Below are 25152 nucleotides of genomic sequence, written 5' to 3'. Positions count from 1 at the left end.
TCGAATTCCAACAACTACAACTTTGTTGGCAACTCATCTCAAAATGGTATGAACCCAATGAGGGCGTTTGGTCTAGTGGTATGATTGGGTCCCGAGTTCAATTCTCGGAACGCCCCCTTCTCTTCTCTTTTTTATTTTGATAACATGATGTCCTTTTCACTTTTCAAGGCTATAACTCCTAAACACACACTATATAGCTTCCCATTCTTTTTGTTGTTTGTGTAAGAAGGTGCTTTTCCGTTTTCAACACTCGGTGTTATGATTGAACTTGTTTCTGCAGTATATGTAACTTACGACTCACAATCAAAATGATAGAATGAATGGTTTCCAACTAGACGGGAAAAAGTTTTAAGGTTTCATTCAGCTTAAAAGAGAAAATAAATACTTAAGCCACTCACTATATATGGAGTCTGCAGCCAGTGCCTCCCACTTAGCAGTGACATAGCAACTGAATGTTCCCTTGTACCACTCTAATCTGTAACATTTGTAAATTCATTGATTCTTCTAATTGATATGACTGTCATTAAGTTTACACTCACCGTCAATTGATGTCAGACAAAGTTGGAGTGCATATTTTCCGTTGATGATTTTAATTTGAGATTAACTGATGTTTTCATTGTGTCCTTGTTAGTCAATTTCAGCTCCTTGTTTCCTTCTTTTGCAACAAATATTCAGTGAAGCTAAACAGAACAGCTTTGTCTGTTTCCATTTACAAATAGACTCTTCTGAGAGACATGCTTGGCTTCATAAAATCTTCCTACTGTTTTTCTTATTACATGAAGACACAAACGTAAAGCAATAGTTCAAACCATTGTAGAGATCTTTTTTTTTTTTGTATAGCAACTTCAACAGTAGTTATTTCCATTTTCACTACTATTCTCTCTTAAATAAAATCATTAATCTTGATAACTTTTTCAATCTTCATCAACAAACCTTTTTCGTACACCATTGATGTTAGAGATCCTTATAGCTAGCTAGCAAAACAAAGAAATCAATCAAGCACGAGTGATTCACAAGCAAACCATCCCAAGGCCTACAACAACACACTTTTTACATCCAAAAAAAATGCAAGATTCAATAGCACTCATAGCTATAAACTACTGCACAGAAACAGCAGATTCTACCTCTATCCTGTCGACATCCTCCATGCTTGCACTTGATCTCTTCGACTCCACTTTTTCTTCCAGAGTAACACAAGTAGTGTATCTTGAGTCTTCACCATCGCTAGTGCTCAAGCCAGAAGTGTCGATTTTACTGTCAGAAGAAGAATCTCCATTTTCGGTAGATGCAGTTTCTCTGCCCAAGATTCCTTCCAACTGTTTCCTGAAGTCATTTTTTGCATGCTCATTCTCATCCAACTGTCGCAAGAAGCTTTCTTCTATCTCACTCAATGACTCGACTTCATCTCTCTCTTCCGTGTTGTAGCTGTAGCGATGTTGGTCCTCATCATCTGATGCTGATTCACAGCTAGTGTCCATCTCTTGTTGCGAGTCGAATTCCTCATCCGTTTGTCTACGAGAAGAAGGAGATGACATGGGTGAATATTCTCCCTCTTCTGCTTCTCCACGCTCTCGTAATGTTTTCATGATCAGGGTCTTGAGCAAGTTCATCACTTGAACAGCGTGCATGAGAGCTGTTAATGGATCAGACATCTAATTCCAGAAGAAGAAGAAAAATGAATTTGCTTTTCAAATCCTTGTAAGAAATGTTCATACTTTATACAACCAACTGCATATTCATTTACCTGGGTCATGTTTGGAGCAAAAACCATTGCAATATTTCTGGCATTCATTTTGTTGGAATCCTCTTGTTCAACAACATCAGCCATAAGATCAATTGCCCAGTTAAGCAATGCAGTCTCGGTTGGTTTAAGCTGTTTCACAAGCTCAACGAATTCTTCCTCGGTGTTGCATTGCAAAACCTGTTGTGGTGAAAGCCCATCAAGCACACCTGATGGGAGTTGTCGGAACCAGGCTTTGATGAGACCAGCCAAGCAATGAACGTCCATGTCTTCAGGCACGATGCCTCTATTTAGCTGGTCCCTTACATGCTCCTCCTCGCTATTTTCTGGGTTAATTCGGAAGATTCCTTCAGCCTGTCCGCACATAATCAGTGAGAAGGCAATAACATAACTTGGTGGACGAAAATTTCTTGTTTTTCTTTTACCTTAAGACCATTTTGTGAGTATAGACGTTGTTGCATTAACAAGAGAATAGTTGGGACACTATTGCCCCTTGTATCATAACAACACTGCATTGACTCTGCAGATACCCCAAACACGCTGACGCTGCAAATTTGGTTACAAATTCAGCGAGCTTTAAATTACTGCGTTTGCTCAACTATTCAATCGAACAGAAAACAGAAGTACTTATTTGAAATAGTGTAGAGTAAGACTGAGGATAAAAAAAGTTTGAGTCTGAGCTATAAGAAAGAACCTGGCACTTGGTACTCTACATGGGATTTGGACTTGAAACTCGAGTGGAAGACCCAGAAATCCATGAAATCGATCGAAAGTTACATGGGTAAGATGCTGGACATTGGTGGGCCAACCTATTTCCACAGCAGAAACAACATCTTCTTGTCGATCTACACGACAAGACACCATTGATTTCCTTAGACCTGCTAATATGAAATCCAACAAAGACAACTGCTGCGCATTTGAATCCTTCTTCCCATTTCCTCCTCCCCTTGTCGTCACCATTAACAACCCCGTCATTGCTCTCTCTCTCTATCTCTATAAATTCGACCTTTTTTAAATTTTAACGAGGAAGAGCCTGTTTTTTCAAGTTTTAAACAAACGGTACGGCCACTCCATTCAAATTTCTTATGTCCAATGACAACAAAACCCCTTTCATTACTTAACAATTTCAATAATGCCACTCAACTTTCTTCAATAATCGAACAATTTAATTAATCGAGTAACTTGTACTACGATTAATTACCCAATCATCCTCAATAAATACACTTTAAAAGAAAAAATAAATTATTTTAGTACAAATTAAATAATTTCGACATCTTTAACAAGATGCCTTTATTAATGACACACAGATAATTAGTAATATTTTGAAATAAAATTATAGAAAAGGAGAATCCAGACCGTTGGTGGATTCTAAATGCAGCTTTTCCCATAACCATTTGAGATCTTTGTCCCTTTACACACTAATTTGCAAAGGAAAATAAATGAATTACAAAGACAAACATTGGCTAATTTACAATTTAATTGTTTTTTAAGGTACAAAAAATTAATAATCAACATATAAATATAACAAATCTTTTTGAATATTGATATGATTGCTCCACGTTATATATTTCTCTGTTTATTTTTATTTATCATGCCATGTTTTTAAAAATTAATTTAAATAAGGATACTGTGAATTATAATTTTTTGTGGTGAAAATTATTTTAGCGTAAAAAGGGAGTAGTAACAACGGCTACAAGTTGTATGGCGGGCTGGGCTAATTAAGAAAAAATCCAAAGTCTTGGGAATGGGCCATTAAATGGTTTTGTTCAAATTCAAAATGTTATGCCAACTTTCACTATAAAGTAGACCCTACTTTTATATGTCAAATATAAAAAAGTAGTATTTATTAACAAGAAAAGTTAATGGGAGTGGGACCATCAAAAACCACAAACTAGAATATGCATTGACATCTCCATTAGTTTTTATTTGGCTATATATATCACATAATTTCAACTTAATTCAAATTCACCATTAAAATAAGCTCTAAATAAACATGTGTGGTTCACATCAACTCATACTATACGTGCAATAGTTGTTGGGTTGAGTTGACAAAGAAAAGGCTTTCTATGTCAGTTCTCAAATCTCTATATTCTTTCATTTGCAAATCATTTATTTTGTTGTCTAATCCTATTCTTTTTGTATGTATCTAATCTTCTCTAAATCAGTTTTGTTCCATTCATATTACATCTTCTAAATATTTTCTTAACCTTTTTGTCTTTATGAACAAAAGTTGAAGTATCACCAATTAACAAATAAGCAACATTTTGTCCACTTAACACATCACATTTATCCATCTTTTATTCTAATTGTGATTATACTAGTACTAATACTCATATATATTGATTTTTTGAATCACACTCTCCTCATATTTCTGTTTATTCTAAACTACAACCAATTATACAAATTGAAACACAAACTTGTGTCACTCCTCAAGTACAATTATGGTGAGTAAAGATGTTTGTTTAAAAAATACAAAGGTAGATCAAAATTGGTGATACTTTAAAAGACGTATTATTAAATAAATAATAAAGTTCAGGTAGATTTGATAATGACATAATAAAAAAAAAGGATTTATAGTGATGGTTTTTTTAAAATATATGAATATTAAGTGAAAGAGTGTTTACTTTTACTTACGAGCTATGATTGTTATGAATAATTGCGAGTTTTATGACGAGTTGTGACTTTTATAATAAAAAAAAATCGAGTTTCATAATGAATTATGACTTTTATGTAAGTGAAAACATTTCCTACCAAATCAAAATGAGGAAATGACACATATATACTTTCTCCGTCCCTAATTACTTGTCAATTTTTTCTTTTTTAGTTGTCCACTCTTACAAATCAAGAAAGGATAAATTTTTTTACCTATTATACACTCAATTAATTATTTTGAAAAATGCATACCTGTTTTCAAACACTTTATGAATAAAAATGGTATATTCATTCACTTAGTATTGATATACATTTATAGCTATATTATTCCCTCTAGTGTATACATATTAAAAAATCAAACACTTTATGTATTCATTCACTTATAATTAATATATATTTATAGCTATGTTATCCCCTCCACTGTATACATGTTAAAAGAATCAAACACTTAATGTATTCATTCACTTATAATATGTATACACTACATTGAATATTCTTTTCAATCGTGAACTTTATGTATACATTACATTCATGTATACATATTTGTGTATTCATTCACTCAAAATTTGTGTACATTTCAAATTCTTTTTTTCAGTGTCACATGAGGATTGCACATGAAATTTTTAAATGCTCAATAGCAAACACATAAGTTGAATCGGATAACGAGAAGAACTTACATAAGTAATTTAGAGTTCTAGATGGAAAATCCACAAAATTAGAATCAATCTCTTTTTTTTTCATGAATAATTTAAGATAATTTTCTTAAATGTGACTATTGATACCTGCAATCAATTACTATTATACAAATTTTTACCTAAATTATATATAACCTACAATTTCAAAAATTAATACTCGAAAAAATTTGAACGACTATAAAAGAGAGAGATCAAAGGCTAACAGTTAGAGAAATTGACACGTAGGCATCAAAAATTTAAAAGCGAAAAGAGAAAAAATAAATACAATGAGCAAATATTTTCATAGAACTCAAATATGTTTTACATATTAACCAAAAAGTAAATTATTGTTTATTCAAAGTAAGAAAGAAGAAGAAAGAAAGAATTAAATAAATACATAAAAGAATCATGTGGGCATGAAAAAGAAGAGCTTTTTTTCCTTTTTAGTTTGTTTAAAAAAGAATGATGTTTATTTTTATAATATTTTAATTTTAACTTTATAGGTGACATATATAAAATCACAAGATCAAAAGGATAGTTTTATACATTTAATCTTAACTTTAATTTAGAACTATAAGTCACGGAGTATTTTCCAATTAAAAAAAGAACACCATGCTGTCAGTTGAAAGAGGGGCTATGTGTGTGCCAATTAGTAATGAAATCAAATTAGGATTTTGCAGCCCAAAACTTGTCCGAGCCCAAGTTTAATTAGGAATAGAAATAGAAATTCAAAATAGAATAGGAGACGAATTTATGCTTTGCTTATTGGTTAATAGTAGTATATAAATGGAGTATTGATTGATTCTACAAGCCAAAGTTAAAGTTTCTACTTCCTTTCTTCTTCGACGGTCCTCCCCAACTTCCATACAGATTCACCTGCACTAAACATATCAATCACCATAGGAATACAACCAAGATGATGATCAGAATCAGAAGCAGAGATGGGTTAGAGCGAGTCACAATTGACAACCCACATGCCACAATTGCCCAACTCAAGTCCCAAATCGAATCCCAACTTCGAGTTCCAGTTCAATCGCAAACCCTATCTTCCAATCAGAACCTTTTGCTCGCTAAAACCCCAGATGATTGGTCTCGCTTCACTGATATGGACAACCCTCATACACCCATCTCCTCTTTCAATCTTACTCACGGTTCTATCCTTTATCTTGCTTACCAGGGTGAGCGCACAATTCCCGGTCCCACCGTACAGCCCGCCGGTTCATTCGGTAGAAAGATGACCATGGACGACCTAATTGCTAAACAAATGCGAGTTACTAGACAAGAGAACCCTCACTGCGAACTCGTTTCCTTCGATCGTGATGCCGCCAATGCCTTTCAACATTATGTCAATGAAACACTCGCCTTTGCTGTCAAAAGGGGTGGTTTTATGTATGGTACAGTATCCCCTGAAGGCAAAGTGGAAGTCCATTTTATTTATGAGCCGCCCCAGCAAGGGACCGAGGAAAATTTGTTGCTTCTACGCGATCCTGATGAGGAGAAATTGGTGGATGCTATAGCTATTGGATTAGGGATGAGGAAAGTAGGGTTTATATTTACTCAGACAATTAGTCAGGATAAAAAGGATTACACTATGTCAACTGCAGAGGTCTTACAGGCAGCTGAGTTACATTCGGAGGGTGATTTGAAGGAATGGGTGACCGCTATAGTGAAGCTTGAGGTGAATGACGATGGCGCTGCCGATGTACATTTTGAGGCTTTTCAGATGAGTGATATGTGTGTGAGATTGTTCAAGGAAGGCTGGTTTGAGACGGATGTTAAGGATGAGATTGATCCAAAGCTTTCCAAGATGAAGAAAGATGTGGTGGTAGGAGTCAAGGACACAAGAGAAGTTGATAACGACTTCTTCTTGGTTGTTGTCAAGATTGCGGATCACCAGGTGCGTTGGATTTATTGCATAGCTTTTTCTTTGAATCCTTTTTGTGTGCTCCATTAGTTGCTAGATGAATTACATTTGTTTGCTTTCCTTAAATTGCATAAAGTGAGTAACTTTATGATCATACTATGAGGAGAAAAATGAAGGCAGTGAGAAAAAGAACTGAACAGAAGAAATACTACACTATTGGTAAGAATTGGCGGTAGAACATCTAAGTATTGATTAAAAGATGCCTTTTTTAATTGTCTTTGGTTGGAACTGTTGAGAATAGAGAAACCTTACTACGGCATTAAAACACATGCTTAATTTAAGTAGCTGTGTGTTTTATGTAGTTTTAGCGAATCGGGTGTTGGTCAAAGCCCCCAAGTAGACATTTGTGTTGCCATATACTTCATCCTACAATTTGAACCTGTTAGGCGGTGATGATAGAACCTAATACTCTATGGTTTCGTGTGTAGTTTGAGAACATCATAAGAACTAGGCAGATCAGAAGGACGCTGAGTCTCAAGTGACTTAATCACTTTTCTCATCTTTTAGATCATCTAACTCATCCTTTCTGATTCGTAACCTTTTTGAAGATTTTTGGGTAATGTAGTTTGCCCCCCCCCCCCCCCCCCCCCTCAGTAGGTGATTTAGCATGTTTCATCATATATTTTTCTCTGATTTGCTTTCAGCTTGTCATCATTCTGTTAGCTGCATTAGTTAGCCCGGTTGGAGAATTCTGCTTTGTTTTCTTTTTTCCACTGTCTTCGCTTCACATGAAGCATGTTTCTGCAGACATGAACTCATTTATCTATGCTTATTTTTGTAATGTCAAAAGAATATTTCTAGGGATAGGTTTAAGTGTGAAATTAGGGAACTTTACCCTATGGTCATTGGACTGTTCAACGTTTAGGCTTGAGCATGATTGACCTGGAAAATTACCATGGAACAATAGCATTAAATCTTTCCATTGAGGAGTTATTCTTCATTCTTCTTCATTCAGTTTTCATTCACTAATTATATCCCCTCTCGCTTGATGTCAATCATGTGATAAATAAATTGGTTGAGGTATTGATGTCACCCATAGCGTGGGTGATGGAGTACAGTAGTGTGCTAGCTGTTGTTGCTATTGACTGTGGTTCTAAAATCTAACCGGTTGGGATATACTTTCAAGTGAGAGGTCTTCGTAAAATTACTTTAAGTGTCTTGCCATAAGACTTTGGACAGAGATTACAATATGCTTATACTCCATTTAACTTGACATGAACTTAAAGAAAAAGGAAGACATTTGAAATTTGTAGTCTAAATTAAAACTGGATATTTGTGTAGCTATTAATCAATTTGCTAAGGGCAAAGGGGGGGGGGGGGGGATTTTAATAAATTATCTTTATTATTATAGAAATATTACATTCCTTTTAGGATGGACTAAAAAGGAAAGTGGTACCACATTAATTGGGACAGAGGGAGTAGTACACTTGCTTTAAGGTGTGGTAGTATGTGCTCAACATGAAACTTGCATATTTTGATGTATTCCAAACTGTAATTCAAAATATTGCAAATTCTTCCTCTGTTTGTTCAGATGGCCTCTTGTTAATGTTGCATCAATTGTGGACTTTAGTGGAGTTTGAGTTTGTTAATGTTGCATCAATCGTTGACTTCAGTGGAGTTTGAGTGTCTGAGTGATCCTCAGTTTCTTTAAGGATATACTGAGAAAAATAGTCACTTTGCTTTTATCACCTGATATAATTGATGAACTGTGATAAGGTTTAGTTAGTGAGAGAAAGAATATGCAACCTAATTTGAATCAAATCATTTAAGAATCATGTAATAGCAGTCTCTGCACTTGGACCAACCTCAAATCAATCACTGTGCTGGGTGATGTTCCTTTTGTTTCTGTTTTCTGTCTTGAATCCAAAATAATTTTGAAAGAGTTTTCTAGCATGTGACATCCAATGTCGACTAGATTTGGAATAGGGCAGCTTTACCAGTTTTCAAAGTCCAGGACTTGGTGGAAGTTTTCAGTTTTGATATATATATATTAATGTAAAACTGGAGCTGGAAGAGATGCATAAAGGCTTAGGAATAGGTTCCTGCCTAGTGGTTTTGGAATAGATCAAACCCTGCAGAATGTCCTTGACAGTTTCATAAAGATACCTGTTATTTTATCATTTTTCTTTTCCTTTCCTTTTTGATATAAATTTGGCACATATGTGCGTTGTATCAATTAGAAATTGTTGGATGGATGCTAAGAGGTTCCTTCAACCCCTTTCTCCCTGTCTTGTGTCCTTTGCTTTCATACTGGTGATATTTATTTGAAGCACTTGGTTCTTATTTGGTCTCATCTCATGTGCAGGGTCCACTTTCTTCATCATTTCCCATTGAAAACAGGATTATTCCAGTGAGCATGAATGCATTGAAAGATCATTTCAATCGAACAAAGAGTCTTTCTTTTGTGAAGCGAATCTCAGATTTCCATCTGCTACTGTTGCTGGCGAAATTTCTGGACATTAATGCAGATGTTCCTGCATTGGCAGAATGTGTGCTTACACAGTCAGCTGTCCCAGAAGGTTACAAGCTCCTTATAGAATCGATGGCTAGTGCCTCTTAAGCAGCATCGCAGACATCAGGTACCAGTGATGACATTCTCTTGAGTCGTTACATGTGTTGCAGTGCAGAAATCCTCTTAATGTTATATTTACCACCAATGAGCTGTTTGGATACTTTTGTTAAATTATATTTGGTTTAATATAATTGGTTGAAGTTAAATTCTTCATATGTTATGGATGTGAGGGTATGAAGATGTTTATTGCGCATGTCTTTTATTGTATCGTCGTATCATAAATTTATAATTCTAATGAGAAGTTGCAGTGTTTTGAAGCTCGATTTAACAAAATATTCTGTTAAAAGGCATTTCTATTGTCCACCCTTTGGGGGTGTCTCAAGAATGATAAATGCACACATGATTGTTCTTCTTAAACATGTAGAATAGAGTATTTGTTTGTTGTCTCTCTCTCCCGCAGTAATTGAAATTTGGATAGGAATAATCGATCGTTTGTTTGTGCAAAAAACAGATGAGTTATCTCATTCTGTAACAAGCATTGCATGTCATCTAGGGCTCCATCTGCAATGGTCATCATTTCTCATCAAAACACTACTACTCCATATGATTATTATATACATACAGAAGTGCAAATCTATGGAGATGAATTACGGACGTATGCCTTGTGGGAATCTATATTTGCCTCATTGCTAACTTTACTATGACGTGTCCGACAGATACCGTATGAAAAATCACAAAAGTACACGACAGTTTAAAAGAATTCTTTTTTTTTCTTTTTACTTTTGTGGTTAACGATGTATAAAAATGCGCGCATTTGTTGTTGTTCCAAACTCCAAAGGACTTGGATACAAGAAGAAAAAAAATGGATACAAGGACATAAGACACCACCAAATGCAATGGGATATATATTCAATGGAACTACATTTTGTTTCAGTTCATTGTTGATGTTAGACGGAATAGCAAATCAGGTGACAAGACAGAAGCAAACATGTTATATAAAAAACAACCCATTCACAGAAATAATTTTAACATAAAATTTAAAACTCTTGAGACTGAGATGCAGACTCCACTTTCCCCTTGCCATTCTTCTTGGGCAACAAATTAGAGTGAATATTGGGCAGAACTCCACCATTAGCAATGGTGACCGACCCCAACAACTTGCTAAGTTCCTCATCATTCCTCACGGCCAGTTGTATATGCCTTGGAATAATCCTGTTCTTCTTGTTATCTCTAGCTGCATTCCCAGCAAGCTCTAGCACCTGCAAATCTCAATAAATCAGCCAAGGGTAATACTATCTTTTTGTTTTTTTTTTAAAAAAAAGAACGAACCTCAGCAGCAAGATATTCAAGAACAGCAGAGAGATAGATAGGTGAACCAGAGCCAAGACGCTGAGCATAACGACCTTTCTTCAAATACCTAGCAATACGGCCAACAGGGAATTGGAGACCTGCTTTTTGAGATCTGGACACTGATTTTTTTGAACCTTTGGCCTTACCTCGACCACCAGCGGACTTTGCTTCAACTGTAGAACTCCTTTTTTATATCTTTTCGAAAGCTTGAATTTGAGATAAGGTTGATAATGAGAAGTAAATTGGTTTGGTTGTTTATATATAGAGAGAAAAGGGTGATTCACGCGGATCGCCAACGTGTTGTTATTCTATTGGATATTCAGTTTCACTGGGATCGTCAAATTTAGTTTTGCCGCGTCACTTTTCATTTAATTGCCGCCAGCTACTAGTTTAGAATTTGAGTTGAATTTTGAGCGCTTATATATACATACATACATTAAACCATGTATGGCAGTACAAGTACCAACAAAAAAAAATACTCTTTGGTTATAGTAGGCAGCAAATTAAACAACATTTCTTAATTTTCTTTAAAATATCTAGTACCTGTTTCGGCCAAAAAAGTTTATTTAGGGTTGCCATAGCAATTGGGCTGCATAGTCTCCTATTAACAAGATCCTTAAACACCATATGAAAATTAGCATGGATTCCAAGTTTTCGTAAACATAATTACACAAACTTCGCTATCACACATACTATTATTATTCCTACTTTTAAATTTTTATGTATCTTATCATTAATTAAGATATTTTTTTTAAGTAGTACATGTATTTTGTGACTAGATATATAAAAATAGAGAAAGGGTTGAACCAGATACATGTGAATCACACTAAATACATATTAGATACAAATACTTGTATGTATTTTAAGTGATTTGCATGTATCTTGGATATCAGGTACATGGGAGAGTGGTGAGCGAGATTTTCTTTGTATTCAAATACATGTGAATCCACTTGGATACAACGTGTATTAAATAAATCACATTTAATTTTGATATCATGTATTCCATATACATTTATTTTTATGTGTTTACTATTTTATACTTCGAACCCCCTTCACAGAAATCCTCATCATTCCCGCCACTGATCTCACATGAATACTCAATTTGTTTGTCTTACTTCGTCCTTGATACCGAGTTTAAAAAAATATAAAGAAAACTTTTAAATCTATGATTTTAGTTTAAAAGATAGGTCTTATATAACAAAATAAATTATTATTTTTACTTGTATGCATTTTGATTTTCCTTCAAAATGATATATTGTATGAAAAAAGAAATATATTTTGAAACCGAAGGATTGATCTTTGTTGCTTGCATTAATTAAGGATTGAAAAAATGTTTAGAGCATGGAAGGGAGTTTAAACATAAAATATGTTGTTGAAGTTCAAAATGGAAAAGAGGGTGTGAGACATGGATGTTCAATCTAATTAAAGAGCTGGATGTTTAAAGAAACGTGGTTTTGATGAGAGGGTGAAGTCATTGTCATGAAAATGTGTTTTTGTTTAGTCTTATTAATATTGACAAAATACATCATTTCACAAGTTTGGATTTTCTCATGTCTTTAAACATGAAAAGAATTCAATTGTATTTATTGTTCAAGTTAAAAAGAGTGAAAGAATATCACATCAGGTATACATACGTTATCTCTAGATTATTATTTTTGGAGAAAGTACTGAAGTTGAGGTACATATATTAACATTATTAAAGAGTAATTTAGTGCACAAATCTAACATTGCATACACTAATGGGCAAATTACTATTCATGCATGTAAAGCCCAATGACATTGGCAACCACATGTTTGTAGGTTGGTAGGAAAGCAAATGATTAATTTAAATTAAATGTCACAATAATAATTTGATTTAATTATGCCCGGTAGCAAAATGTTGTCATTCGATTCTTTCCTTGAAGATAATAGCAAATGATTAATTTAAATTAAATGTCACAATAATAATTTGATTTAATTATGCCCCGTAGCAAAATGATCTCGCTCATCGCTCTCCATCTCGCTTTATACAAACAAAAATATATAAATTATGTTTTTGATTGCGTAAAGAAAGAAAAAATTATATATATACACATATAAATACATATATCTTTATTCCATATATTTATAATTATACAATACAAGTATTTTCATCTACGGTTCTCTTTTATCTTTCTAGCTTTATATGAAAACAGTTTATACAAAATACAGTGGAGTAACTTGTTCTTTTCCACGTGAACAAAAAAAAATCCCCTTAGCAGTTAATAATACTGTATCAGATAACAATTAAGATGCAACCAACATTATTAATTGACATACAAATTGTTGAGATAGATGGTGTTTAATGGAATTTACAGCTCAATTTTGTGCATTTATGGCTTCGCGTGACTGTGATTCATTGGTACGGTGTAATGTATTAATGATGACGACAATTAAATGTATGTATTGCAACTTATCCAGGAAAATAAATAAATATTTGACTTGTAACGTATACGTTACTTTTGTCTGTCTGTGTCAGTTGAGTATCCCAAACAAACATTATATATAATAAGTGGAGAAAAAGCATCAGGAGGAAAAGGGTAACCCAATGAAAAACAAACAATCAGTAGCAGCATTGATCTATTTTGTGTCATCCACAAAAATAAAATGCCAAAATTGTTGGTCACTCTTTTGGCTGCTTCACACAGAGATGGGATTTTTCTCTCCTTTATGCATATTTACTAATATATAAAAAAAATATAGAATGAAATTCAATTCAATGAAAGAATAATGGATGATTTATTTATCCAGTAGTAGTATTCTTGTTTTGCTGCCCCTTCCACTCCACACACTGATTTGTAGGCCTACTCTTCTGCTTCCCGGCTTTCAAAGGACAAGCACTCTCAACCGGCGGAATCATGCAATTATACTGCAAACACAAGGAACTGCTCACCGGAATTTCCACCCTAGGATTTATCTCAATCCCCGTCAGAAAATTATGCTGTAAATATAAAACTTGGATTCCTGAAGATAATAAACGCTCCACCAACAACGCCGGAACCTCACCCGTAAACCGGTTATTGTTCAGATACAAATTCTCCACATTACACAACAACGGAGATATCTCCCCGAAAAACCTGTTGAAGCTAATGTCCACCGTCGGAATTCTCACCTCTGAAACGGGTAAAACCGGGCCCGAAAATTGATTCCTTTGCAGCTCAAGATTTGTCAGTGGAAAAGTAAATAAAATACCCGGAATGCACCCGGTGAATCGGTTCAAGCTAAGATCGAGGTAATTCAACTGGTTCAGCCGACTCAACTGATAATCTACTGGACCGGTGAACTGGTTCCATGACAATGACAAGTATTGAAGCGATGAAGGAAATGAATTCGGCAAAAGGGTACCTGAAAGTGCGTTGTGTTTAAGGTCTAAACGGGTCAATCTTTGGGATACGAAGGGTGGGATCGTACCGGACAAGTGGTTGTGACACAGTATAATGTTGGACAATGCCGGAAGAGCTCCAATAGCCCAAGGGATGCTCCCGGTCAGCTGATTGAAACTAAGATCAAGAGTTTGTAGCTCCCGGAGAAGGCCTAATGACGCCGGAATATCACCGGAGAGAAAGTTCCGGCTAACTCCTAGAAATCTCAGCTTCTTCAACTGAGAAAAACTTTCGGGCAATGGACCAGTTATCCGACCCGGAACCACCGTGAACTCCGCAAGAGCAGAGAGTTTTCCAATAGAAGGATCCAAGTTTCCAGTTAACCCTGGTGCTCCGGCTCTGGGATCACCGAGATTCAAGGCGATCACTTTATCTCCATCGCAGTAAACTCCGGCGAAGTTACAGGGCTCCGAAGTGAAATCCCAGGAAGCAAAATAGTTGGAACCGGGCAAATCATCCAAGCCTTTTCGAATCGCTTGTAAAGCTAAGAAATCAATTGGGTCTAAAATGGCATGTACAGAGAAACTAGTGCTCTGCAGAAGAAGCAGAAGAAAGAATGGTATCATTATTATCGTATAGCTGAAGAGAAGAATGATAGGAAAGGCTTATATAAGTTGGTTATTTCTTTTTTGCCAACAGCAAAGGCAAAAAAGTAGGAATGCTTCACAAGAAAGCAAAAGCTTTGTTGGTTATGGCTGAAATTAATGGTTTAGGAGAGAAGAAGATGATGTTCCTACGGTCACTTTACAAGACAGACAGGAGGTACAGAGTTAATTGTTTCTTTGGTTAATACTTTTTAATTTTGTTTATCGGGAAGAGGTTCGTAACCCCAAACGGTTGTACGAGCCTACCTGGATACTACGAACCTCAACTTCGGAGTGACAGATCAGCACTTTTCAGCAATCTCTCCTTATTTATTATTACTACGTTTTTAATTTCTTTTATCTTTTATCTTTGTATTAACTAGTAACTACTATATATATTTAGTGTGTTTTTAGCCAATTACTCGATTTCAACTCATTTATCCTCCTTGTACAAAGTTTACACCTTTACTAGTATTAGCTAAAATGTTTATTTGTATTCAATACACACAATTGAAATTTAAATAAGTTTGTGGACTATTTATTTTAGTCAATTAAGTATTTTGATGTCTTAAATTTCTGTGGAATGACCAGTAATTTTCAAATTAATTCTATGTTTGTGTTATGTTTAGCAAAATGTTACACGTGTAGTCAACTTTAATTTTGACACATTGATTTTACGTATTTGTTTAACTCCAACTTACTTATTTACATTACATTAAATTAAATTAAATTTGTCATAATTTCATAACCGCCTTTCTCTTTTTAGTTATTTTTTGTTGCATGTAATGTCCGATATTAGTGCATAGAGTACTAGAATTAGAATTCCAAACATAAAATTAGGATAATGAGATGGTCATTTCACATTCAATCAACAAAAATTTTATGGTAATTTTATCACTTTATTATCCTTTTAAAAAAATACTATACTTAAAACTGAAAAAAATAAAATAAAATAATATATATATTTATTTATTTATTTATTTTCTCCAGCCTAAAATCAATAGATATCACTTAGTATAATAGTACATGGTTTCTCATGATTTTTTGTTCTGATTATTATATTGGTAGAAAGAAAGATGCAATAAGTGTGGGGGGTGAACCACACACACGGAGGAACTGTGGGAAGAAAAAGCAAAATACAGTTGACCAATCATCTTCTCCCTATTGTCTTTGTTAGGTATGGACGTTAAGAATGTGGGATTCTAAATTAATTTTATTTCAGGGATCACATGTAAATATATATTTATATTATTTAATTTTCTTATATAAATATATGGTTTTTGGAAAAGCTAATGAATTCGTTTGAATCTATGAACTCCCACCTAGCTTCGCCTCTGCTTTGGACCCTACCTCCTTCCACGTTGGATCGTGCTCTTTGCCGATCATTTTACTCTTTTATTTTATCTTTATGAAATTTCTATATTACCATCTAAAACGATGACATTATATATGTAACAATTTAAAATTTATATGAAATACTATAATGTTTTATATATCTCAGACGCTATATTTATACAATTCTTTAAAAATAATAATTTGAAGAAAAAAAATTTATTTACGTACATTCGTTCAAACATTAAACTCAATATCACTTTATATTGGATATCATTTCACTCTTGATATAATCATATGTTAATATTAATATTCACTGTGATTTCAATATTATTTTGTGCTGAATTAAGTTAATTATTAAAGAGAGTTTTAATATCCATTTAGGTAATACAAACATGTAGATTGTAGAGTGGGAAGTCATAGCTCAATAATTAACAAATATGAACGGTTAATATAATTTTATAAACTCAATAATTTTTTAAAAACTTCTTTTGACAAAGAGTAAGGTTGATAGGTTGAGACAGAGTGATAACGAAAAGATTATGAAGTGGCTAATAATGAGTTAATTATATTATATAGAGAGAGTAATCATAATTGCTTTTCACAAGACATGAGAAGTTGTTATGATATTATTGGTTCCCGTTCCCCACCATTTCCTTTTTAAAGCCAAAGCAAAGTAGTAGTAGTAGTTACAAGATGATTCTCTTTTAATTTGTGTCGAGAAAAAACGTCTTGTTCCAATATTCTTAAATCAAACAAAAGCTTTTCTCTTTTTTTCCCCAAAAAAGAAGAAGAAGAAGAAAGTATAAAGGTCGCTAACAAAAGGTAGCTGGTACATATTGAATATGTCCCAGTATATGTCAATGATTGATGCCCAACTCTACAATTATTGAGATTATCAGACATTTGCTTTTAACAAAAGCCAAAAGATTTGCAGATAATTCACACTAATATAATGGACACGAATCTCCTTTAATCTAAAACATCCATTACAATACATAACTGGAAAAAAAAACACACATTATAGCATTTCCTTTTGCTGATCCCAAAGAGATTATTCAACCCCACTATTTCTATTAAATTAGAATTTTCATTAAGAAGAACTAAAAACACAAGCTAAGAGAATTAATATCTCTGTCTTTTAAGCCTAAACCCTAAACACATTCTGAATGATGATTTTAGGTATAGGAAATCATTTGGTCGATTGGCCAGAAAAGTATAATGTTATCGATGGAGTAGTCTTCATCTTTAAGTTTGAACAAACAAATATAATGTAGTGGAGTATTATATACGAAGGCCACCCACTTAATTTCCCATGGGTGTGAACTTGATTGTATATTCAGAGGCATTATGTACCAACCCCAACAACCGTGGGCGTTTTTGCATTAAAAATGACCAATTGATGACAGACAACAAACAGAGTGTGCACATTTACATGTCAACTCAACTACACTGCATCACCATTATAACATAGAGGTCCAAAACCAATAATGGAACCAATTCTCTTGTTTTCCCACGATCGAGTTGACTACCTATTTTCTGACAACTTGTTTATTGAAACTACCTACTCATATATCAAGCAGTCAAACAAACTTCCATGTGCATTTACAATATAATACGACTACTTAACAAGCTGAAAAGTTCTACTACTTAATGGCTAAAGCACAGTAAACCATTCAAGGGTTAAAAAGTTCAACAACTAGAATTGTATAAATAGTTCAACACCTAAAAGGTCTGTTATTCACATGGAAATACTTTGCATCTACAACTATTACAATCCAGCAATCTTGAATCTCATCTCTACTGCCAACTTTTCTCTCTACTATCTTTCTCTCAGGATGTGGACTTCAAATCATTAGCACCTAGCTATGACAGGTCAGGAATCCTACCACCAGCCGCCAAGATTTGCTTCTCCAGCTGCAATTTTATAAACAAGCTGCAATTTAGCTGATTTTACAGACTTAGAAAAAAAATAACTATTCATGTATTGGACATAGTTGCAACATCTTTGGAATAAAAAGTTTTTATTTAAGCCTAATCATGGAAGAGAATTCAATGTCAGAAACCTGGCTTTAAACAGGTAAAAGGAAGTGACAAGAAAACTTAAAATTTTTTAAACTAGTTATAAGCAGAAAACATGAAAAATTTTCTTGCTAGGAAATCATGGACTCCAACATTACTTGAGAGGAAAAGTTTAAATCAAATGAGGGGATGCTGAGAGGGCTGTTTCATTATCAAACACCAGCCTCTAGGTATTGCTTGTCAAATAGTATGACCTATAACACGTACCCTGTCAAACTTTATCGCGAAATAATTTGTGAAAGATCTAAATTGGCAGAGCATCAGAATCCCCACACTTGACCCACTGAAATTTAAGCATCATGTACTAAATAGCATTTTCTTCAACAGTATGGTACTGAGACCTGGAAATCCCAAACATTTGTAGAAGAGTACTTACCATCATCAAGGTTTCAAGTTTGTTCTTCACAAGAAAATATTCATGTTTCACCTGCTGCAGACATTGCACACACCTGCACAAGGAAATAAAAATAATTTACAAAGATAAATAAGAGTAGAGCCTCAAAAAATCAAACTTAGATGCACCACACAATAACAAGACAGCATCAAGGCTTGAATCCCAAATTAACCAAGGTTACAATATGGGTCTCGTTGTTTCTTACTACCATTTTCCGATTATATATTCCATGTTTGAAAGCAATTAATAAATTAAAGGCTTTAGCTTTTTTGAGATAACATAAAAGTAATCAAAAATGATAATTAGAGTTTGAAAGTTCCTACGAGGAAAGTAATCAAAAAGTAATACCTGTTACTATTCTAGATACCCACGCCACAGCTATATGGTCTTACTAGCTGACTGATGTTACTTCCGTATGTATTTACACAACAGTTGATACATGTATATTCAATAGTTTCTCCAATTTACTTTTTTTTTTGGCTGAGAATGGCAAGTATAAAAGAACAATAGTTCATCCAATATAATACTATAACATAACTAGAAATGCTAGATTTTTTTATTTTATTTTTTTGGAGAAATACGGTATGTGTAGATACTCCACCAAGATTGAGGTCTTGTGTCCAAAACGTCTTCTATTCATATCCTTCCAAATACTCCACCATATGCCAGCAGGTATGGTAATCCACGTCATCTTTAAGTGTTAGGGCATACCTTTTCTAGCTCTTAAATGAGGTCTTTAACAAAATGAACCAGATTTTACTAATAGATGCTTCAATTAAATTGGCCTTTCATGTTCAAACTGTGAAGAAAGAGAATACTTAGACTTAAGCAGATTTGAGGCAGAAAAAAGAGCAGATGGTACTTGAAAAGATCTCTGCACAGAGGCAGTTCATACTGGTGTCCTCCTAAGGGGCAACAATAATTTTGCGAAGATTTAGAGACTCAGTAGTGAAGCTGGTCTATTGTTGTGATCTGATAATTTCAAGCATAAGAGTTGAACAAGAATGGAGTGGCATGTTACACTCCAATTTTATTTTTTTACCAACCAGAAACATCTCTGCTCAAATCCCTCTGTTCTTTATTCTGCAGTGACTGTATACATAGAACTCCAAGAAGGCGTGATTCGTTTTGTTTAGTTACTGGAACTATGTAAATAATGTCCCAAAAGAGAGCCAGAAACACACAGAGATCAGGATGCTTGAGGTGGGGCCACCAAGACACGACAACATTGGTACTGCAATTATAATGTAGTAGAAATGTCTGAAAAAAGATAAATTGGAAGGTTCTAGACATGTACCTTCGTAAATGAAAAGCCATATTAGCATCAAATAATGTCAGATTTAGAAAATGCCCTATAGATGTATTTTGTGTGCGACCAAGAATATACCACATGATCATAGGTAAATCTTAATTTTTTTTTTATAATCTTGTGTCCAGACCAACTTGCGTGTTCCTCGACTAATTCCACGGGATGCCTGCCACTCGAGACCTTATGGTTCTCAAGTCTAGGGTGGGAAGAGAACACCTAGTGTTTTTGTCTCTACTGGGATTTTAACCCGAGATCTCGTGGTTCTTAGCCCACTTCATTGACCAGAAGGACACACCCTTGGATGTTGTCTGTATGTAAATCTAATATCATCTTTCTACGCATTGATACCAATTAACCACTTTATGTTGTCTGTATGTAAATCTAATATCATCTTTCTACGCATTGATACCAATTAACCACTTTATCACTATACGCAAAAAAAAAACCAATGACTTATGATTTACATGGTAGAAAACAAAATTTCCAACATGTCTTCTTAATGTCTACAAAGTCAAATCTTTTTATGTAAATCTTCTAAAAACCCAAACCCTTATAATACAAATAGATAGATAGATAGATAAAGGCAAAAATTGTAAAAGAATCAAGCTATACCCACCCTTCAATGTTCTTCCCTTCGCAGAAGGTTTTAAAAGCCACACAAGCATTCTTTACTCTTTGTGCACCTATGCTGCAAAATATAACAGAGATTCTGATTAATGGGGATACTACTAACTCCTAAAAGACTTCCATTCAATAACCTAAATTCGGCTAAATCTTTGATCACAATAAAATTCACTCAGGATGTATCACTTGTCTACCAAAAAGATACAACTTCAAGCATCAATTAAAGTAGTTTAGTCAATGACAAAAACCTAAAAATGTATGGCAGAAAAGGAAAATTGGATACCTGGAACTGCTACCCTTGAACTGGTGGACATGGGAATCAACTTGCTTAAAATCTACAACCTGTTGTTGACTACAATTGACCAAATAATAAACTAATGATCCAATATTTCTGTTAAAGGTAAACAATAAAAAGAGTTTATTTCTCACAGAGCTGCTGTCAGATTGTTGATAAGGTTTTCTGAATCTACAAAGAAAAGTGAAACTACTTCACGAACAAAGTCTGGGTTGCTCTCATCTTGCAAATTCTGAAGCTGAAGAAACTGATCATCCAAGAATCTCTTTTCAAAAGACAAAAGAAAACTCATATCAGAAAAATTCCCTAATATAGTAAAAAGAAAAAAGAAAACCAACCCACCTCACGGTACAAAGCTGAAATGAAGTCCATGAACTGTTTCTGCAACTTGGCTACTATTTCCATGAATTTGATGTGGGGGAGAAGACTCAAAAACTCAAACTTTATTGCAGATCTACAGATTTCATATACTAATTTTAATAGGTACCAAATCAATGCTCATCGAATTGACTTTTGTCAAAAATCATGGTTAATATATTAGTATAAATTAATGAAATTCCATTTTTGTCCTAATAATAACTACTAGTAGTATTTCCTTTTTCGTTAGAATCAATCAAAACTGAAACTAAAAAAGTTTTATTTTATTATTAGAATATATATATATATATATGGAGTTACAAAGACATATACATACAAGTGACTGTTAGTTATTGACAAAGTGATTTGTAATTGGGGGATATTGTAATTTGTAGCTAATATATATTTCGTTTGCCTTTGAATACAATGTATTTTTGAACTAATACATAAATTATGCATATAACTTTTGGTCAAATATTAGTGGCAAATTTTGTAAACTCGTGATAGACTCCCATTCAAACAATTTTGGAATAATACATCAAACTCGTTAATGTATTATTTGTTACATAATTATGTTTTTGTACAAGTAGTTGTTAGGTTTCTCTTCACCATAACTGTTAATCTAAATACCTTAGTGCTGCATAATTTGCATTATATCTTTGTAAACTAAAAGGTTACAATTGCTTTTCAATTAGTATTGGAGATGAAGAAGTATTTCAATTTTAAAATAAAATAGTGTACGTTTTTGTTTTATGTATAAAATGTTCTTTTCTTACTTAAGATGTATTGTATTCAAAATGAGTCTTGATCAAACAAGATTATGGGAAAAACGATCATACGAAATTCTAACCCAGACAGAAAAAATGCCACAAAAAGTAAGAACCTGGATGGATACAAATATGCTGCCTGTCTAATCATAGGATAGCCAGAATCCAAAATTCACAAGCCATGAATATCTAAAAACGAGCCATCTTGTTTTGTGGAAATCATATAATAATACATGTTATGCGAGCAACAGAATACATACTCATCAATGAGTTTATATAATTTATTATCTTTGTAGCTAATGAAAACACACAAGACTACATTACCCAACTACCAACTAGGAAGACTTGTCAAAATTTATGTATACACTTGAGCAACACTAACTGGTAGGTATGCATGCACAAGAGATAATTTATGAATGGCCAGACATACTCTACCTTGCCCCTGTTAGAGTTGGACATATAGAGACCAAAAAGCCAGAGCAAATTCAAACTACACACAACTTCAATTCGATGGACCAACAAGAAATGCAGAATCTGAAGGACAGTCAATTTACCAACAAGAACAGAAGGAGAAACCATAAATCGGAAACAAATTTCAGCTCTCACAAAATTGGAGATATAAACGTCAAACTTTTTCATGCTACCATATGTAAGTTATTAGAAACTAAAATCTTAACATATATAGGCAAACAAACCCCAGATTGACGAAACTACTACTACTGATTCTCCAAAACCTCAGAACAAGACCTTGCACAGTGATGATAACACCAGAATGACATCATTATTTTAAAAAAACTCTTTTGATCTTTTATCTCTAATGGCGCCGGGCCAAAAGCCTACTCAGACCCTACTAAACCTATCTTGTCCTTGCTGGAACCTCCGAGACCCCTACTATACATAAGATAGAACAAAAACTGCCTGAAATATTATAGTATGTATGTAATTCATATATGAACCCTACTGACCCTACAATTTTATCTACTAACATAGGGGCTATGTTGCTCAACTCTTCAAAAATGCAGGTGCGTGTCGGATTCTCTAAAAGTAGTGTATTTTTGGAGAATCTAACACGAGTGTAGCATCAAAAGTGAAGAGTCCATGCAACATAGCATAGGCCATTCCACTATCAAATCATAAGATAATTGAGTCTTCTAATTATAAAACAATTAATACTAATAATTTCAATTCTATAAATGCCAAAGTGGAAGAGAAAATCACATCATCCTCTTCATACCAAGGTAACCTCATTCACTCCAGCCACAAACAAATAATATAACCCCTATATTGGTAGGTTAACGATGAATCATAACAAACACAACCTCATATTCCATGAGAATGGATTGAACCCCGAAGCGATACCCATTTATGCAACTCAAAACCATCTCCCAACCTAAATACATCCTCTTTAGGCTTTACATCGGTATGAACAGCTAAACAAGCACGCATAGTTTCTATTTCACATCAACATGAGGCAATTCATATTATTAGGCGCTATTTCACTGGTACTTTGGCATATAGAAGGTGTCAGGATCAAATGAATGTGCACTCTCTTTCCGTCAACCGAAGATATACTTTATATACGGGGGGGGGGGGGGGGGGGGAAGCATATATAGAAAGAAAAGAAGCAAAACTTCAAGTTAGCAGCTAACTCAAAGTAAAGAAGGCTAACAAATTTTCCTTTTTGTCACAACCAAATCCATCACCATGAAAAGTAAACAGAGCAGTTGAAATGTATTTTGCAGATGGAAAATAACAATACATGGCGAATAAGTTGAACCTTTAAGACTCTAAACAGTGCATCTACTAAGCATATGAACAAGTCCAGCTCCATCCATCCAGTCATTTAGTGCTACTAGCTACACCCTTCTTGTGAGAGTTGGCAAGAAGAGCGGTAGAGGGTATGGTGTCATCCATAACTTTGGGGCTGGTAAAGCTGAAATCTGAGGGTTTAACGTCAGATAACTGGGGATTTTGTTCAAGAAAAGTAGTAACATCAGTAACGGATCTGAGTTTCTTCCCTAAAGGAGTGAAATAATAAGTATCCATCTTAGAGTAATCTCTCCTGAGGTACAATTCTCTCTTAAAGCCAGATGGGGTTTTAGGGAGATTGGGCTTGTCAATAGCCCAAGTTCGAGAAGCATCGTACTCAATGTCTGCAGGATCATCACAAGTACCATTGGGGCAGTTAAAGGGTTCTTCAGTAAACCTACTTCTGATATCTTCAAACTGTTCCTGTGTCGCAATCCTCCTCCATTTCAAGCATTTTTCACACTGTACTGCCCAAACGCCAACTGATGGATTCGTCGCCGACCTCGACTGTCACAAAAACAAAGTATATATCAAAACCTGAACAGCCATTCGGAAATCAGGCGACAGATCTGTAATTAAAGCAAAAAAGCTACAAGTAGCGGTAGCATTTTTGCAAAACAGAACAGCAAGTATAAAATTTACCTTGGGAGTTTTTGGTGAATCTTTCGCCATTTCCTGAGAGCAATTTCAATGGAGAATTTTGATTTTACATAGCAATTTGTCGCCCAAAAGGATCATATTTACACACTTAGGGTCCTTACTAATTTAGGATTCTCGCGTTTAAGACTCCCACTTTAAATATTTACTTCTTGTTGGTCCCTTACTAATTTAACATTCTCTAATTTAATCCCTTTTTCCAATCCTTCCTTAGCTTTGCAAATGATTATTATTTAATCTCTACGGTGTCATTGTTTTGTCACCCAATTTTTTAACCCTATACTATTGATTTCCCACCTATTAAAGTTTTAAGATTTTCTTTCGAATATTTGCCTCGTCAATTATTCTTATATAGGGGACTATATAAGCTATATTATGAGTGGTGTACTGAACATCAATTTGATCCTGATAATTTCTTTTTACATACAAAAAAACTATAGCAACTTTCAATGATTGAGAATTAATATAACCATTATAAAAAAATAAAAAAATTAAATTGATGATTGACAAGATACATTATCAAATTTTGTTATCACTGGATGGATGCATTTTTGTGAATCTTGAAAATGACACAATACTAACTCTCTCGATCGTGTATCGACATTTTTTCATCTTTAAAATAACGATAAAAAATGAGATTAGGAGTTGAATTCAATAGGTTAGATTGGTATAATATAATATTAGATGG

The 25152-nt window shown here is 34.2% G+C and overlaps 5 protein-coding genes across 6 annotated transcripts; 1 reads left to right on the top strand and 4 right to left on the bottom strand.

Moving 5' to 3' along the window:
• Positions 1–902: 902 nt before the first annotated feature.
• Positions 903–2767, bottom strand: LOC101258667 (rho GTPase-activating protein 2-like). Its single transcript, XM_004242478.5, has 4 exons — positions 2436–2767; positions 2167–2287; positions 1745–2095; positions 903–1652 (listed from the first exon to the last, which is right to left on the bottom strand). The coding sequence occupies exons 1-4, from the start codon at positions 2714–2716 to the stop codon at positions 1098–1100; spliced, it is 1308 nt and encodes a 435-aa protein (XP_004242526.1). The 5' UTR covers positions 2717–2767; the 3' UTR covers positions 903–1097.
• A 2942-nt stretch (positions 2768–5709) lies between these two features.
• Positions 5710–9836, top strand: LOC101248688 (NPL4-like protein 2). Its single transcript, XM_004242272.5, has 2 exons — positions 5710–6964; positions 9297–9836. The coding sequence occupies exons 1-2, from the start codon at positions 5984–5986 to the stop codon at positions 9549–9551; spliced, it is 1236 nt and encodes a 411-aa protein (XP_004242320.1). The 5' UTR covers positions 5710–5983; the 3' UTR covers positions 9552–9836.
• Positions 9837–10380: 544 nt separating this feature from the next.
• On the bottom strand, positions 10381–11042 carry LOC101248985 (histone H2AX-like; the record flags this gene model as incomplete). The annotated part of the gene is made up of 2 exons (XM_004242273.2): positions 10381–10762; positions 10833–11042. Coding segments are annotated over 2 exons (432 nt in total), but the record flags the coding sequence as incomplete, so codon positions are not given.
• Positions 11043–13355: 2313 nt separating this feature from the next.
• Positions 13356–15029, bottom strand: LOC101249277 (LRR receptor-like serine/threonine-protein kinase ERL1). Its single transcript, XM_004242274.5, has one exon. It carries the CDS (start codon positions 14818–14820, stop codon positions 13615–13617), a length of 1206 nt encoding a protein of 401 aa, XP_004242322.1. The 5' UTR covers positions 14821–15029; the 3' UTR covers positions 13356–13614.
• A 2691-nt stretch (positions 15030–17720) lies between these two features.
• Positions 17721–24800, bottom strand: LOC101249559 (histidine-containing phosphotransfer protein 1). 2 transcript variants are annotated; one of them, XM_026031793.2, is made up of 7 exons: positions 24450–24800; positions 21217–24314; positions 21009–21139; positions 20863–20931; positions 20572–20643; positions 18629–18701; positions 17721–18087 (listed from the first exon to the last, which is right to left on the bottom strand). In XM_026031793.2, exons 2-7 carry the CDS (start codon positions 21277–21279, stop codon positions 18037–18039), a joined length of 459 nt encoding a protein of 152 aa, XP_025887578.1. In that variant the 5' UTR covers positions 21280–24314; positions 24450–24800; the 3' UTR covers positions 17721–18036. The 2 variants fall into 2 exon arrangements, with proteins under 2 accessions (XP_025887578.1, XP_004242324.1); XM_004242276.5 differs by lacking the exons at positions 17721–18087; positions 18629–18701; positions 20572–20643; positions 20863–20931; positions 21009–21139 and having other exon boundaries at positions 23654–24314.
• Between the last annotated feature and the right edge of the window lie 352 nt (positions 24801–25152).

The sequence above is a fragment of the Solanum lycopersicum genome, chromosome 6 (genome assembly GCF_036512215.1).
Source record: "Solanum lycopersicum chromosome 6, SLM_r2.1".
NCBI lineage: Eukaryota > Viridiplantae > Streptophyta > Magnoliopsida > Solanales > Solanaceae > Solanum > Solanum lycopersicum.
The sequence above is the reverse complement of the archived record's forward strand: the minus strand, read 5'-3'. Positions and strand labels throughout refer to the sequence as shown.